We start from the raw sequence: 18,492 nt of genomic DNA, 5'->3' as shown, positions 1-18,492 counted from the left end.
CCTGTGAGGACAGAGACCTGTAGGGGAAACACCTGTGACACTCAGGGCAGACGTGAAATGCTACAGTGGCAGGCCACGGAAGGCCTGGGCCCTGCCAGCACCTTCATCTCAGACTCCTAATCTCCAGAACTGTTAGAGACTCAATCCCTGTTGTTTTAAATCTTCTGGTTTGTAGTGCTTTGTTATGGCAGCTCTAGGAAACTGGTAAAAGAGCAGATTTACTGGCAGAACAGCCCCAATGGTCTTGGAACTGTACATGCCTAACCTGGGAGCAGGGGTTCATCTCCCGGAATCTATGTGCAATCAGTCATAAGGAGGGGTGAGTGAGTATATCCGTGTGTATACCTCTGTCTTTATATGAATGGGTGGATGAACTCTACGTGGAAAATGGATTCTCAACTCTAGTCAACTTCAGTGACATCCAAATCAGAGGGGCCCATACTTTTGCTGAGTTAACGACTGTCGTCTCTTGCAGCTTCAAACACTTTCTGGAACAAAGCTAGGTATAAATAAATAGGAAGGCACATAGAAAAACCTACAAACATATAGATAAAGGCATCTCATAATTCTTTGGATGAAATCTCCCTAATTCATAGCATCCATAATCTCAGATGTGTTTCTAGTTTCTGATGACAAGGTGTGCACGTGCCAGGTTTTGTTACGTGTTATGGGTGTGCATGTTGTCCATTGCTGTAGACCTTCAGACTGGATTCAGCTCAGCCGGCTGTCCTCAGCAGGGCACCTGTGCTTCAGGCCAGGGTGGCTGAACCGACGCCACGTCTCACAGCAGGTCTGTGTGTCAGTTGAGCGCTCTCTCTGACCTGTCTTTCCTCTTCCTTGGATCAGGGGCCCAGCGAGGACAAGTTCTTCTCACGGCACAAAGAGGCACAACTGAGCAGGTGAAAACAGGCCAGGTCTCCTAAGATCTAGACTCAAAACTGGCACATGGACACTCTTCTCATGGGCTGTGAAGGTCCAGGGGCAAGACGTGCAATCACCCACAATGAGCACAGAGCCAGCAGGGACTCAGGTGGGGTGAAGACGTGCAGTTCACCGACCATGCCCGGCAGCAAGGGAACTGGGAAATGTCTCATTGTGATCAGGTGACAAGCCTCTCTCCTGTCAGAAGTGTTCCTGAGAAGGAGAAATCCAGTCTCTACAACTCTCCCTTCTTTGCAAAATGCCAGTACTGGGCAGTGTAAGTCCATAGTAATTCTTCCCCTCACCTCAAGACACCAGCTGTGTAGATTTATGAAGTACTTGCAAGAAGGCAAGAAAGGAGAGAGAATGTGCATTGAGAACGCGTGGGCCTGCGCTTAGCAGTGCCCTCCACTTCTGAGCAGGTGGACAGAGTGATTTTTTTTTTAATATGGTCTATCTCAAAGCCCTCAGCCAAGAAAGAGCAAATTCATACAACCTTAAAGGTAGGGCCCAAAGCTCTCCCTGTGCCAGTCTCCCCAGTACCAGAATGAGGTGCAAATGGCAGGCAGTCAGAAGACAAATTATGCAAATTGAGTATCCCTCAGAAATAACCACAGAACCCCTCAGCCTCTGCTTTCTGAAAGAACAAGGCAGAGGAACCAAGTAATGGGATACAGATACCCAAGCTGAGCCCCCTAAGCTCCACCTGCTGCAGCCCATTCTCTGACTCTGAGATTTTGCAGAGATACACAGACATGGCAGCCCCTGCAGGACAAGAATCTCCAGTTGGAGCCCTCACTATTCCTATTACCTGGTGCCACCTCCATGCAGACTGCTTAACTTTTAAATAGATATTTTTATTTATTTCAGAGAGGAAGGGAGAGGGAGATAGAAACATAAATGATGAGAGAGAATCATGGATCAGCTGTCTCCTGCACATCCCCTATTAGGGATTGAGTCCATAAGCCAGGCATCTTCCCTAACCTGGAATCGAACTGTGACCTCCTGGTTCATAGGTCAATACCCAACCACTGAGCCACACTGGCCGGGCACTTCTAACCTTTTGAGAAGGCTGGTTCCTTGCACAATCCAACCAGTGTTCTTACTGCAAGTGCCTTCCCACTATGATCCGTCCTTGACACTGCAACCTGGTCAGTATTCCACATGGACAGGTCAGACTCTAATGGAAAACACCCAACATTTATCTGCATACAAATTTCTGTGCTATCCTGGCAGCTGTGTGAGAGGGGCACCATAGCTCCTGCTCTACAAAGGAGAAGACCTAGACTGTGTTCCTAAGAAACAAAGCTGGAAAGCGAACCTAGCGCCTTGTGTCTGTGGCACCCTCGCTGCCTCCACCAAGAAACCTTCTCCACTTGGTTCCCTGTGGCCTGTCAGGCAACGTCTGAACTCTTTCTGTTGGCACTGAAGGCATTTGACCATCAGGTTCTAAGCTACATTTTCAGCCTTCGTTCTCACTCCTACAAGCATATACTCCACTCTCCAATTCTGTTCCATCCCTCTTTCTTGAGACGGCCTGTCTTACCCCCTGCCAACCCTTACTTGCTCTCATTCACCTGTAAAGCTCACCTCATAGTCAAACTCCTCCGTGTCCCCATGTCACCAAGTCCTGCCTAATCCTCTGCACCCCCTCTGTATGTTCCTGTCCTGAGTCCTCCTGTGGCACTCGGTACTTTGCACTGTGTACTGTGGTGATGTTCGTACCCCTCTCTGAAAACCCCCCCTCACTCTGAGAACCTGGAGGGAGAGACTTGGTCTTATCCATGTTTTTCTTGTACATGATAGCATTCAACTCTGCTCGCTGTACAAAGCCAATACTCAATATTTGCTCATTCAATTTAAAAGTGCATTTATTGAGTATCTACTATGTGTCACAAACTGTTAGGTACTAGAAACATATAAATAATTGAGACACTGAGTAGATCATAAGAATAAATAAATGAGTGAATGGGTCAGTAAATGGTGAAAATGTGGACCTACACTATATCCTAGGCATTATTTTCTTTTCATACTACAAATATCTGAAGACATTTCCTGGAAAGTGGAATAGCAGTGGGTTAAATGACTTGCAGTATCAAAATGCTCAAAAAATCACAGATTGCACCAAAAGTAAGGTGACCAGACGTCCCGCTTTTGGCTGGTCACCTTAATCAAAAGACAAGAAAGGAGCGACCCAAACCACACGCTGGCTCTGTTTTACCGAGGAGAAGGTGAAAATCAGAGGAGTAACCCCAATTTTTGTAACGCTGAGCTACTGTAAAGGCACTGGAGGAGTTCTCTGTTGTCAGGAGCCCGCCCCCCCCCCCCCCCCGGGTTGCCGCTTTTAGACAGTGATTACTCATCTCACATACATCTCTTTGTAAATCCAGCTCCCACAAAACAAGCTGTTGTAGAAGAATGTGTTTCAGACATGCTGGAATGAATGACGTTGGACTTCTGTGCAACTGTGAGGTTCTGGATCTCTGGTTCCAGGAAGGACATCTGGGAAGGAGGCGGAAGGAAGCTTAAACAAAAGCAGAGAGGAATCAAAGGCAGCAAGAGTAACTTGGTAAGAAAAGCATTGCCCAAGTGAAAGCCAGATGAAAGATTGGACAGCAAAAGCCAGGGGAGTGGTCAGAGCAAACACCACATGACAGGCCCCCATACCCCTCTTTACCTGCCCAGAGGAGGTTGGTCCAGCTAGTGATATGTGAGCTCAAAAATTCCCACATTTTGTCACTGTCCTCACTTAGGGAAGGACTATCTAGAAGGGGTATAAAAAAAAATACAACATGTGTGATGTGAAGTACAGCATAGGGAAGACAGTGATACTATGATCACTGTGTGTGGTGTCAGATGGGTACTAGACCGATCAGGGGATCACTTTGCATTTTTACAGATGTCTAAGCATTTTGCTATACACCTGAAACTAATACAACATTGAATGTCAAATGTAATTGAAAATTTTAAAAAAATAATTTTAAAAATCAACAGGTAAGAGATATGAAGAGAAACACACACATATCAGAGCATGTTTTAAGTAAAATCCCGTGATAGCTGGGATCTACTGGAATACACTGCACAGGAACAAAGTCTCAGGTCAGCATGGGGAGAGGGACACATGAAATAAACTTGGACAAAAGCTGATAATCGTTGAAACCGAGTAATATGGGCGTGAGTTTATTACTCTCTCTCTCCGCTTATATGGATGCTTGGGTTTCCCGAATAAAACATTGAAAGAAAATACAACTGAACAAGGGGATCTCAGGATGGAAATCAAGGATGATGAGCCGGCTCTGAACTCTGGTCCCACAGGGCACTCTGTGCCTCTCAGCGTAAGGTTGCACTGTCTGGTATTTGCTGCTCAGTCTGCCCGTTGAAGCGCGGTGTATGGACAAGCCTTGGCACATGTGGAAGTCCCATTTCCACAGAATGGACACGGGTGCTCTCAGCACATGGTTTACAACCTCAGAGGGGAGGGCATTTCTTTTCCCACTAAAGGCAGCCCAGCTCCTCCTGCCAACTGGGAAGCAGAAGATGGGGCTGGAGTGAGGGGAGTGTCCCATGTCCAGTTGAGGACAAGCAGAGTCAAGCTTCGTGGTTGACAGAATGAAATAGGAATGCCCAGCAGCCAGTCTCTGCACAAGACACTGGGGCTCGGGCTCATCTCTGGGAGGAAACCAGGGGCTCCACCCACTTAAAAGAGGAGAGATGGCATTGACCGATTTGTATGTTTGTTTACTATGAGTAGTCTTGCCCTGGCCCTATTTCTAAGTGGTTAGAGCATCGGCCCATGTACTGGAGGGTTTTGGGTTCAATCCCAGGCCCAGTTCGGGGCACTTGTGAGAGGCAACAAATCAATGTGTCACTCTCACATTGATGTTTCTCTCTCTCTCTTCCTCCTCCTCTCTATCTCCCTTCCACTCTCTATAAAAATCAGTGGAAAAAATATCCTCAGGTGAGGATTAACAACTATATATATATATATATATAGTCTTATTACTAGTCTCTCTGAGTCCCCTGAGATCTGTGGCTGTTTTCTTTTTTATTCAGTTTTGCCTAGGGTTCAACTCATTGCAAGAACTGCACACATGTTTGCTGAAGGAAAGTGCAATTGAAGACGGACAATATGACCATTAGCACACTGCCCAGTCCCACTGTTCAGGTTCACTCTGATTCTCTCCCTCCCTCTCTGACCTTCCCTAGAAGGGGTAATGAATAACTCAGAAAACAATAGTGTATTCTGGTGGTTAAGAATATAACAATTTAATTAATATTTGTTTCTTCAATAATGCCAATCTCATTTACCCAGGAGAGCAGTTTTTCATTTCTGTTCCAGGTTTCTCCCAATAAAAGAGATCAATCCTGCAGGTACCTGAAGGCCATTGGTTAAACAAGGATGTGGGTTTGTAATAGACACAATACTGTGATCATCATGTTTTAAACACAGACATTTATTTAGGGTTTTGTGAACTCATACATTATTAGCATAAATTCTAATTTATATCAGTATATAATAAGCAAATATAGAATACAATAAATTGCATTTGTGTACATAAATACAAACTTTGAGGTAGGGCCTCAAGAATAATGACTTCTTAAATGAATAATACACAGTATCTAATATGTACTCTATAAGATATATATATATGGTGCATCATTTGTAACATAATATATTTTCTTCATGTACAGTTAATGAAAAAATAGAAGGACCTGATTAGCGAACATATCTTTATTCATAGGCAACAGTACTACATTTAGGACTTTAGCCAAGTATGCAATTTAAGAATAAACCTATTCCATGATAGGTCCATAATAAAGTGCAAAGAAAGACCTCAAAAAAATGAGAGACAAAACAGCTCCTAGTCAGTAAGTATCATCCTAACAATAAAATACACCTATAAGGCAAATGGTTACCTGAAGATGTATTTAATCCGGCAGGTAAATCAGACCACTGCCTGCTTTTCAGCCCATCTGAACACGCTTTCTCTTTGGCTGCAGGTTGCTCAGCCATGACCGAGCAGAGACCACCATTCAAAACTACTCGGCCTTCCTGTGCAACTGAAGCAAAATCCGGGAAAGCTAGGAAGCTTCACCTTCACTCATCCTAGGGCCACTTTGGGGAGAATTTAGTGCCAGGATTAAGTCACCCAAAGCTTTGCTCCCAGCCTGGAAGTTTTGCTCATCATTGACCCTGAACTTCTTTCCTTGTAAGACAACCTGCCACACCGCATGCCCTCATGCGCGCCATCTGCCATGAAGAAGTGTGTCCCAAACACAAACCTGGGTGCCATCTTGCCATCGCGCGAACGTGAAGCAATAGTGAGTGCCCGAGTCTCTGGGAAGAGGACAATGGCCAAGGGCCAAGGGGACAAACAGGAAGGAAAGTTCGCAGTTTCAGGCATGGGACAGACATGCTGACAGGTGGAGGTTGTCAGGAAGCACTGAGGCACGTGTAGATAACAGGACAGATCTTAGAGGAAAACTCAACCCCAATGCGACATCCCCAAGTCTGGTCTCCATTTAACGCTCACTGTGTGAAATGTCTTCTTAAAGTGCTGCTCACTGGAATACACGTTGATTACATTCCTTACATATTAAAAACACATGGAAAGTCTCAAAGACGTTGAGGTCATTGGTTTGCATTGACCACAGATTTCATGCAATAAATCAATAGGAAGGAAAAAGGAACAAAGGTCAGCTTGGACACATTGATACACGACAAACACATACCCCTAAGGACTATGTTGCTAAGATGCTAGACAAGTATTTGCAGAAGTAGCCACAACACCAATAGTTAAGAAATATACATGTTTTTCTCCTTTAAGGATATTACAGGGTTACTGTTTTTAACATATGGCTTTTTTTTTTTTTTTTACTCAGAATCGATTTCTGGCATTGGTTGGTGTTAGGAAATAATCTCATAGGTGGAAAACGACCCACATTCTGCACAGCGAACCAATAATGTCTTTTCTCGGCAACTTGGCTTTCTCCTCGGTTTTCAGGGAAACTCTCGAGTGGTGGTTTATGGCAACGCTGTTCATTTTCCCTTTATTCAAATTTTTTTTCTTCCAGCTGACTGTGCATTTTAACACAGCATGGAAACACCCCTCTGGTCGCATGCATCTCCCCGCCCTCAGCGTTCCAGCCAAGTCTGCGGGAAGGTAGGTGCGCCAAGACAGGGGGTAGCTCAGACACTGGACACATCTGGCAAAGAGAGCTTTGAAGTGGAACTTAACTTCAGAAATGGGCAAAACCACATCTCCAAGGTAACTGTTTCCAGCTAATTTCAGAACCTTTCGCCTTTAAGAAAAGTATATGTAAAACTTTGAAGTTGGAAGGAAAAGGGGGGAAAAAATCCAGCTGCTCTTACCATCAGAAAACAGGAAACAGAAACCCAGGCCACCAGGCCACACTATTCTAAATTCACCTTTTCTACAGGGATTCCCAAAATATTTTTAAGGAAACACCACTAGGGGTACACATTCTATGTGACCACATATCACATTTGAAAAGTTTCATCTACACATGTTCAGGATACAAGAACTTAATGAAGTTACAATTTCCCCAACCTCTGCAGACACTCGATTCATTCTCATCAGAGTGTGGTTATAAGTACTGTGAATTGGGAACTCTTAAGATTGAGTTATCTAAATGTAGTCTCAAACACTATACTTAATTGGCTCACTCACTACTTATCAAACTGTATTTATCAGGAATTTCTGTAAGTACTGTGACCTAAAAGCACAGTGAATATCATGGTTGTTTTCTAGTAAACTCTTCATTTCCTTGATTTCTCTGTAACTACAATTGGAATTGACTGTGAGTGAAAAAGTTGAGAGTAAAAATTGAGAAGTTATCTGTCTTTTAAGAGTTTGTTTTTATATAGAGAAATTGTAGATAAACCAGGTTAAGTCTCATTGTCCCAGAGGCTGAGAGGCAAGGTATCTGCAGCTTATAGAAGGACATGTACAAAAGAAGAAACACTGGACCATGACATTGAACCATGGTGCTAAATGTCATGTAGAAACTGGAATGGAGCTCTACTATGAACGTACAAAATTAGGCACAAATTATAGGATGGCTTCTTGTGGAGGGATGAGGATATGACAAAAGAATTCACAAATTGGGGTGTGTTTTTTTTAAAGACATCAGCGGGAAGGGAACCAACTCTTTGTTGAGGTTCTTGTGCAGAGTGAAGTGTCTGCGTCCTCGCACTCGAGACAGTTGTTCCACAAGAAGGAAACATCCCCAATTGTGAATCAAAATAGGAATTTAACCACCTTGATGGTGCCTAAACCCACTGGCCTTGTCTTGCTCTAAAGCATGTCCTGACCACAGCTGATACTCCAAGTGTACCATGCCCTGGTCTTTCTGTGTCTGAATGAAAGCTCTATACTGCTCAGCTCAGCCCTACAACACCCAAAAGTCTGAGTTAACGGTCCTGTGATTCTGCCATTCGGCAGATGCCTTACGGGCACCACGGATAACACACAGCGTATATTTTTCTGTTGGCCAGATCGTACATTCCTCCTTGTGACATCACCAGAAAGCGCTCACCTAGCTGGTCCGCTCCTGTGGGGTAAAGCGCGTGCTCTTTGGACCAACCCTACTGCCAACAGACACCACGGACACAGGTGAACAGCGCTTGAAGAGGTCCGTCTAGCTCTTCACTACAGCATGCGACACTAGGTCCTACGGAACCACTCTCATGCACAGATACGAACCAAGAAGTGGGGAGAAAGAAGCAGCAAAATGGGAAGGAACCTGGGGAAACCAGTAGGGGGAGGCAGAGAGGGAAAACAGGACAAAGTCTGGGCCATCTCATGCCATCAGACTAGCACTGGGTGCCCAGTTCCAAGTCCTTCACAGGCATTTTGAATCCCAGGGAGGAGGTTCCCAAGGGGTCGATCATGTTCTTGTAACGCTCCCCACGGTGCTTAGCTAAGAATGGGCCCCAGTCCGGCTGCGGCGAACACACCAGCTTTAGCCTCTGCAAAGAAGCCAAAGACACACAGGGTCACAGAAGTACTGCCCCTCCTTCCCCAAGGTACCAAGCCACATCCCAAACTGTGCAGCCACATTTTCCAGGTGCCCCTTGATCCAAAAGTTTCCCCCCACCCCTACCCCCAGGAGAAGCAGGTGGAAATCAATTAACCAAGCCGTGGACTCATTAAAGAGGAGAAGTCCTTTGGTTCACTTGAAGTTATTTACATCACCCTGCAAGCAATATTACAATTGCTCAGGATTTGCCTTGCACAAGATTAATAGAGGGAAAAGGACCCAGATTTTAATTACACATTTTTTTTCCCTCTCCAAATGAACAGAACCCACATACTTCTCCCGACAGTGCCAAACGCAATTTGCAAAGGACACATGTGCTCTATTACTTTGCTCTTTAGTTCCAACAGTGGGTTGCTACATCAAAATAATTGGATTTTGTTTAGCATATTTCCCAAAAGTATATAAATGGCCGGGAAAAAATATCCCAACCTCAAAGATACATTGCCAAGAGTGAGCAGAGATTTTAATTATCTGTTGACAAAAATATATGCTTCTGACTTGGTTCAGCAGGGTTGGGCGCTGGCAGGCAAGCTGCAAATAACGGGGTCTCTCTAGTCCTTCAATGGAACTTCTCACCGAAAACGTAATCTCACGGAAACGTATTTTAGAAAGAGGAAAGAAAACATATTTCTCCCTACATAAGGGGGAAACAATTATATGTTTATTAACTATTAAAGTGAAGCTGCCTCTTACAGCTGTTCGTTTAATCTCTCCTTAATTATCCATTTGCAACCTCTGTGTCCCAAATCAACCATAGTAAATTTATATAGCCAACTCTTCAGATAATTTCAGTCTGACACAAAATAGTAGCGCTCCACCGTGTTCTGTTCGGGGAGTGGGGGGAAGAGAGTTCTGCATCAGTGGTGGGAGGTTCATCAGGGAACCAGCAAGCTTCCTGGGGGGGGGGAGGGGGGGGGTCTCAGTAATAACCTCAGGAAACAGCGAATACCATTTCCTGAGGACGGAAACCGGGGATCTGCCTGAAGGAAGACTCTGACCCCTCCCTTCACCCACTCTACCTCCTCCTTTAGTCCAGTGAAAACCAAGGCTCCTTCTCGGCACATGGACACCTGGCTACACGTTTACTCACAGGCTTTATTCCCTTCGGGCTTCTCCCCTCCGCAGCCTCCACGGACATCCCAGAATCCGCTCTCTTTTTTCAGCCTGGCCGACCCAGAGCAAAGCCTCGACAGCTACTCGGCACTGCCCTCTGTCTGCAGGTGTTTCTGCCTCTTGGTCTAACGCTAACCCCCTGGTCGGCAAACTGCTGCTTGTGAGCCACGTGCGGCTCTTTGGCCCCTTGAGTGTGGCTCTTCCACAACATACCACGGCCTGCGTGGGCAAGTCTATTTTGAAGAGGTGGCTTTAGAAGAAGTTTAAGTTTTAAAAATTTGGCTCCCAAAAGAAATTGCAGTCGTTGTACTGTTGATATTTGGCTCTGCTGACTCATGAGTTTGCCGACCACTGGTCTAATCCAATGCCCCTCACCTGTGGGTGTGAATTAGAATCACCTGGGGAGCTTGTTAAACTGTAGACTCCAGGGTCCCACTTCCCCAGGGCTCTGGGTCAGTGGAGCCATGCTGGAGTCTGATCCTCTGCATCTCCAACGAGCTGGTCCCCGGGCCAAACCCTGAGGAGCACAGGTCTGGTCCAAAATGCCAGGCCTCTGGATCTCCAAGACAGAGTCAGAGCTGCCCTATTCCCAGCACGTCTGAGCAAGCAACTTGTCGTAAACAACAGGAGCCTGGCCACACTTTACTGGTGGCCCAACAAGTGGCAGTCAGCCCCCTTCCCTTCCACTCGGGAGTGAGCGTGTGGGGGTTTTTATTTTTGTTTTGCATTGTAATTAAGAAGTAGGTCCAGCATTGTAATTAAGAAAGACAGGTCTCATCTCTGCCAGCCATGCTCTGGGCCTCTTGTTACATGATGGTGACACTTTAACCAGCCTGGACCCCAGCCATTCCTAACCCAGGCACAACGGAAGGGCAGTGAGTGTTAATTTCATGGTAACACATGCTTGGAGGGAGGAGCCTTGGACAGAGGGGGGCATTGGGAAGGGGGAATCTGATGGGTGGTAAAAAACCAAGCACTGGGCTTTAAACCACAATGAGAGGGGAGGAGGCACTTCCATCACTCATTCCCCTCGGCTGTCACTGTGCTGAGCGATAGCATAATAACAGCTCTGCCTGCGGATTGGCTCAGTGCCTCCATTAGAGGAATAATACATAATAAAAACGGGTTTAATAGAAATGCTGGCAACTGTAATCACTTAATCTCCAAGTCTCCCTCTAGAATCGGTTTGCGAATCTCTTGTTTCTAATGCCCAGGGCTCTCAGGGCTTCTCCCCTGAGAGGGGGAGCCAGGGGAGAGCAGCGGACAGACTCACCTCAATAAACCGGCCAGGAGCCAGGTGCATTTTTATCACAAACATAATGGGGATCCAGATAACGGAACAGGCTAGCATCAGCCATCCGAGCACCATGGACCAGTTAGGGTAGCGATAAGAGCCGTAGGTCATGGGCTCCCACTGGTAAAAGCTGAAGCAGAGGATAAACTAGGAGGAAAAGAGAAACACAGGCATCAGGGTGGTGAGGTATCTGTCCATCCCACAGCCACATGTCAAACCCCTGCTCTGAGCTGGATGCTTATCTATCTATGAAGTCATTTTATACCCATAACAACCCTGAAAGGGAGGTGTCAGTAATCCATTTTCCAAATGAAGAAACTGAGTCTCAGAGAAGTGACAAGGACACACCTAGCTTCTGACCCTGGCTTTGGCCTCTCGTAGGACTGGAGCACATGTGTCAAACACAAGGCCAGCGGGCCAAATCCAGCCCGCCAGGCCTTGCAATGTGGCCCGCACCGCGCTGTCATCACTGCACTCCGCTGTCAGTTTATGACATTGTCAGTTTATGACTGTTCAATAAACCATTCGGCCCGCGATTTAGGCTGGATTTTAGATTTTGGCCCCTTCTCTGATTGAGTTCGACACCCCTAGCGGAGCATTGCACCTGCAGGTGTGGGCACAGACAGGCTGAGAAGACAAGTCCTGAGAACATACATACAGCACGGTAGCTGGTGGGTGGAGGTGGGAGGGGCTGGGGGTGTTTTTAAGGGGTTGTCTATACTTCCTATGATGGGTCATCAGCTTCTGTTACAAGAAATAAACCTGTTAGGTTTATATATTTTATTTTTTAACAATTTTATATTTACAAGAGAGAGAGAGAAAGAGAAACATCAATATGATGAAGAAACACTAATTGGTTGCCTCCGCAGGTGCCCTGAGCAGGGATCCAATACACAATTAAACCTACAACCTGGGTATGTGTCCTGACCGGGAATCAAACCTGCCACCCTTTGATGTATGGCAGTGTTTGCCAAAGTGTGGTACGCGTACACACAGGGGTACAGGAAGAGTTTGGTGGGGGTACGCGTTGCACCGGAGTTTGGTGGGGATCTGCACTGCACCGTGCTTAGCTGCACTTAATTCTACGTTCTCATGAGTATGAGGGGTACTCAGCATTACGAAAATTATAGAAGGGGTACACATATGTCAAAAGTTTGGGAAACACTGGTGTATGGAATGATGCCCCAACCAAGTCACACTGGTAGGACTGTATTTTAATTTTTAAAACGTGAATTGAATCACTACTTCTTCTTACTGACGGGGGCGTGCTTGCATCCGGGAGCTGGCTATAAAGCTGGCTGAGGCCCTGAGTGGTTCCCACGTGGTGCCTGAGCCAGAAGCCTGGCCCAGTGATGAGCTGTGGGACAGAGAATGGATGCACAGCCTCCCTTTTGACTGGCTCAAGGTGAAGGGGACTAGTCACTGAGTGGTGAGCTGAGAGCCAGGAGACCAAGAGGCTAATCTCAGCTCTCCCACTAATGAACTGAGGGACCTGCTATAAAACGGACATATTTCACACCCTGCCTGCAGCATGGGGGTTCTCTGGGAAGGATAGCCTGGTATTTACTCTAGAGTTCCCACTTGTTTTAAGAGTGGTCCTGATGTCTTTTCTGCCCACTATCTCCTACCACTGCATGCTTCAACTGGCAATGCCAGGGAGAATCTCTGCAGACTGGTTAGCGCCGCTGAAAAGGAGCAAAGGGAGACGTGTGCTGAAAAAGGAAGCACGAAAAAGACAGAACAGGGGCCCCAGCTGCTCTGGCCACGCCTCTGGGGACACTGCCCTGAGAAAAGCGTGTTATTCCCTGGATTCGTCCCGAATCAGCCTGGAGTCACATACATTATGGTGACTAAGTTCGTCCTTCCTCCCCACCTTTCTTCTATCCTAAGCAATAACATAACTGTCCCAAAATGATTGGAGCAAATTATGTCAGGGAAAAAAACATACGGAAGTGTTTGGGGGATAGTGTGAATCTCTGCACAAATGTGAGGCATGTATATTATTGCTGCAAAGCCCAGGCTGCTAGGGCGAGCGAGTATTTCAATGCAATAATAACTCAATATATTTGTTTGAAGCAACATGAGCCTGAAGACAAGTACTGAAAAACACTGCTTTATGGAAAGAGATGCCGTACTCTAGGCCCCCTTTTAAACATTTGCCCCTAGAGTTATAAGCTTTATTAACCCGTCTATTGGAAGCGCGGCCTAATGTATTTATGGTAAGTTGCTCCATTTCATTTACTATATAAACAGCAATACATACGCTTATGTGTGCACATAATTCAGTGGCGTGATCTGACTATGTATACAATGATTGCATGGGAAGTATTTATAGCCCTATAAATCCAGGAAGGCATGTATAAAAATGATCCATTTTATTTCAAGAGTTTTGAAGTAATTTAAACCCATAATCTTAGCTTGTCCCAGCACACCGCAAGTATCCATTTTATAGAAGGGCAAAATGGAAGAAGTGTTAGGGTTGGTCCTTCGACACCCATTTCCAGTTGGACAAACATCATACCAAACATATTAGCAACACACTCCCCTGGGTCGAGTCAGCTTTGATAAAACACTACCTAAGAGATGGTAATGTAGCCACCGAGTCAGGCCTGCCCTGAGCTTTTCTGGTATCACCCCGAGTCGGCCAGCAGAGGGCCCGTGATTGGTGATGATGATGGCATTGACCACTTCTGCTTGCCTGTCCTTCCCCAGAAGGGAACTCTGGTTCAGGATATTTTCTGGGACCTCTCCACAGGTCTTTGACAGGATTCTTATAGTGGAAATCAAGTAAAGCACAGCATAGTTAAGGGACTTTCTCAAAAAACATAGCAAGTTCCTAGAATTCCTTTTCCCTAACAGTCTGCTCACACACAAAAAAAAAGATGTTTTTAATCCCAATCTGGAATTAAAAATCTGAAAAGCACTGGGTGTTTAGAATTTACCAGTGTGGCCTAGACAGCCCTGGACTCAATGCTTGGCTCTGCCACCTGAAAGCACAGGGGCCTTGGACAAGGTTCACCTCTCCATGGAGAAGGTTCACCTCTCCATGCCTCAGTGCACCAGGTGCCACAGGGAAAGAATCACCCCTGAGCGGGATGGTCATGAGCTTCAGAGATGGTGTTCGTGCAGTGCCCACCTCTCATTGACCTCCACAGGTAGCATGCTGACTGTTAGGATGTGAGGTTTCCACAGAAAATAATCAAATTCTTTGACACTCTCCAACAGAGGGGGAAATGCCAGAGGCAGGAGAGTATTGCTTTTTCCTCCCACCAATTAGGTAAGTCTGAATTCTTCATACACATTTCGGTCCTGAATTCAAGAGACTGGAAATTCTATCTTACTTCTTTTCAACTCGCATGCCCAAGTCTAGTGGGACTTTTCAGGCAGATAACAGCCTCTAAAATGTGAGTACAGATGGGGCCCCAGAATGCTACCTGTGTCTGTCCTTGCAAAGGGAGATAAATACTGAATATTTTTTCATTGTAAACTTCTGTCTTCTTAAAAGGAAGTTGATGTGTTTTGATTAAAACTGTGACATTATTTTTAAAAAGGGAAAACATATTTTCTTTACTATTTTACTTCCATCCTGGCTTGTTTTCCCTGAGAGAGGTTGGTACTTTGGAGTAAAAGAAGGGTCTTAATCTGGTTTCTACTGCCACCTGCTGGGTATAGGCGGAACTACAACTGGCTTCCTGCCACCTTGCTGAGAAGACACCGACATGCCTCAGGCTAGGGAGAAGAAGGAGGAAATGCAAGGTCTCCATCAGTTACTGTGCTTGGAGAGTAGATGGAGGCAAAGCCTGCAGCCTATGGCTTGATGAAAGAGGTGACGGGACGCGCACATAAGTCCCTATTGCAGATTTACTGATACATGAAGAGCTCTGATCTTTAAGATGAATGTCAGATGATCTTGAAATGTCATCACCACACTTGAAGAAGACAAAATAGTTCTCAGAGCAATAAAAAAAGAACAACTGAGTATCTGTACTGAGTAGTGGTTAGGAGTAAGCTTTTTGCAGCCAGACTGCCTGGATTCGCACCCAGCCTGTTGCTGATTATTGGATGTGCAATGCCAGGCAAGTCACAACACTTCTGGGCATCAGCTTCCTCACCTGTAAAATGGAGAGGATTATAATGCCTACCCCACAGAGCTGCCATGGGAGCGCTGAGGGGAAACATACAAAGCACCTTGAACAGAGCCTGGGCCTTAGTCAGCAGTGAGGACCGTGGCTGTTACCAGTGCATGAGGCAGACCTCTACCATGGACACACTCCATAAGGATGCCCCAAACTGTGCATGAATCCAGCTCTGCACCCAGCTGGCCAAGCACCTTTAAGCAAGTTGTTCCCCCTCTTTTCCTCATCTGAAAGGCAAGACAATTAATGCCCATTACCACCGGCTTCCCAGGCTCTTAATGTCCGCATCGTCCTTGTTCAAGAACAAAGCACCACCTACAAGGTCCCATCTGTACCATACAGCATGCAGTCCTTACGGTTAAGATGGTTGGAGTCACAAATGCCCAGCAGACTTTCCAGAAAATGTTTGGCTGGAATCCGATCATCATCTCTATGTCTTCGCAGAATCTCTGCAAGCCTGTGAACAGACAAGTGGAGGCCGAGCATGAGGTGTGGTGGCAGGAAGGGGGAGGGGCAGCGCTAGAGCCCCTCCCTCAGGTGCCCTTGGCCAGAAGACAGCCCCAGCCTAGTGTCAACATGACCCCTATTATGTAGGAAATTATCAGACAAATGACTCAGTGCCAGGATGATTAGGAAAAATGGACATTTAAGAAGATATTAAATACTTTCCATGGTGATATGCAAAAATGTCGTCCCGCGATGACTTGTCAAAGCTCAGGTTCTGCCCAAGTGTCTCGGCACTGCCACACCCTGGCATAGTCACCTGCGTAGCCTTATGTGCTTAGCAACAACTCTGGCCAAACCAACTAAGATCGTGGCCAATAAGCAGTGTATGATGAAAGCCTTGGGATTCAGGGTAAAAGCCCCTGTACATGCGTGGTTGTTTTTTGTCCCCCACCCTCCCAAGGACACCTTCCACAAGTCAGTTTATCTTTGCTCTGTGTGAGAGGATAATGTCAGGCAAAGACCCATGTAAATCCCAGTGGCCTTTGTCCACGTTGCTGAAACTCAAGGGACTGTGGCTTCTTGATCACTGATCAACTAAAGCCACATGCAGAGGTGACACTGTTCTCGTGGCCACACATAACCCCACACACTCTTGGTTTAGAAAGGTATCTATACCACTCCTTGAAAGAAAAGGCCATTGAGAGATGTTTTCAAATCCAGCAAGTTCTTGCAAAATTGGTTTTTAAGGGGGGCAATTCGAGAATGAAGTGTTAACAGTGAATTTTTGCATTTCTTATCATTCTTATGGTTCTAGGGGCCTTATATATATAAATCTATATTGTGACATACTTATGCATTTCAGTTCTCTATGTTTTGAAACTTTATTTGCTATTTTTTATATCACTTCATATTATTATTGTTATTTTTAAAATTTCTTCCTCAGTACTCCTTTCATTCTTTTATTTTTCTCTTTCATTGATGCCATGTTCTTTGGAAGCTTGATAAGAGCAAGTTACGGGCCTTTTAGGCTTCCTCCACGTGAATAGTTCACTTTTTAAATAAGAATTATATGCCATGGGTGGGGGAGCATCAGGATTTTAGAGAAGCTTAGGTGGGGCGTGACCAAAAAAAGGTTGGGAACCACTGGGCTAGATCCCCTGGGCATATGGGAGGGGTGAGAACCAACGGAGTAGAAGTTAAAGCTGTTTCTTTATTAACTCTGCCCCACAGACAAGCTTGGAATAAAGTGCTGCTCTCCTGCATCTCTTAGGTATCAGCAAGTAAGCCCTTTCACTGTCTTACTAAATATGGGAACCTGAGTATCTACACTCAGCTTTACCACAGCAGCAGGCAGGATGGTTCCCTTACCGTACACATAGGAGATCCCCACGAGCTCAAAAATGGCAATGATGACGAGGGCATAGGAGGCAGCATATGTGTCCACCAGCTGAAACATGTAAATCCCACCCTAGCAGGAAAGAGAAACAATTGAGATCAATGGGCCTGGCTCAAGGCTCTGTCCCATTTCTAACAGGAGAGGAGAGTCAGGTGCAAACAGGAGTCAAAGGATCTCCCCTCCCTAAAGCTGATCCAGCATGCAAGCTGGAGGCCTTGCCATGTTGGCAAAGCAACACCACCCCCCGACCCTCGGAGACTTGAAGCCCATCAACAGAAAAAGCACAGAAAAGGGCCTAACATCTTACTCTAAGAAGGTCAAGATCAGCATCTGAAGATGTGCATGTGAGAGCAGCCGGGTCAGTTTATTTTTGCTTTAAGCAATCGATGAACATTTCTACCCATACACCTGCATTTGGTTGACCTTCATATAACCTTGGGGCGCCTTCAGGCATTTCTCCTGCATCCCCCTGCATCGTGGCCTCACTCTGTAAGTCTCTCTACAATCCATGAGGCTGAAAGATCATCTCTTTCCAAGCCATCGTTTTACAGATGAAGATACTGAGGCCTGAAGTGGTGACACAGAGAGCAAAAGCAACATGTCCACTGAGTGAGCTAATACTCTGTGTCCCAAGGCCCTCAGGCTAGAAAGTGGCTGTAGAGACACTTGTGTATGAGGAGTAAGCAACTGGACATTTCTCTGGTCAGTAAATTTGGGTTTTCTAAAGTAGGACACACCTGCCTCGTTGGCTCAGGAAGGCTACATCTCAATTATGGAAGATGTAACAAGTGCCATGAGTAGCCAAGGTGACATATTTCCCTCTGTGGTCAGAGTCCCCAATAGCCCGGGGCCATATGCACAGAAACACCAGTGACTTGGCTACCGTTATGAGATCTGAGCGCTAAGGGTGAAAGGACAGACAGCCACTGGGTCCCCACCCCCGTTACCTGAGTGATCATCGGGAAGCCCATGATGAAGAAGCAAATGCAGCAGCCCAGAGTGAAGACCGGCTTGTGGGTGCGCAGGTACTTGGGGAACTCGTCCGAGATGGAGGTCACTATGGTCTCAATGGTGGCAAACTGCAATGGTGCCAGGAAAAGGGCGTCTGAGATAGACCACAC

General features: G+C 46.0%; 1 protein-coding gene across 1 annotated transcript in view; it reads right to left on the bottom strand.

Annotated features, from left to right (window-relative positions):
• Positions 1-5,369: 5,369 nt before the first annotated feature.
• The window catches only part of SLC6A5 (solute carrier family 6 member 5), a 45,203-nt gene continuing 32,080 nt past the window's right edge, over positions 5,370-18,492 (bottom strand). Inside the window, exons 12-16 of the mRNA XM_084893661.1 lie at positions 18,319-18,450; positions 17,344-17,443; positions 15,885-15,985; positions 11,372-11,539; positions 5,370-8,914 (exon numbers count right to left, since the gene is read on the bottom strand). Of these exons, the coding sequence (XP_084749787.1) occupies positions 8,759-8,914; positions 11,372-11,539; positions 15,885-15,985; positions 17,344-17,443; positions 18,319-18,450 (657 nt within the window). The 3' untranslated portion in view covers positions 5,370-8,758. The remainder of the gene's footprint in view (positions 8,915-11,371; positions 11,540-15,884; positions 15,986-17,343; positions 17,444-18,318; positions 18,451-18,492) is intronic.

This window comes from Pipistrellus hanaki (genome assembly GCF_964339955.1).
Source record: "Pipistrellus hanaki genome assembly, chromosome: 9".
NCBI classification, from domain to species: Eukaryota; Metazoa; Chordata; class Mammalia; order Chiroptera; family Vespertilionidae; genus Pipistrellus; species Pipistrellus hanaki.
The sequence above is the reverse complement of the archived record's forward strand: the minus strand, read 5'-3'. Positions and strand labels throughout refer to the sequence as shown.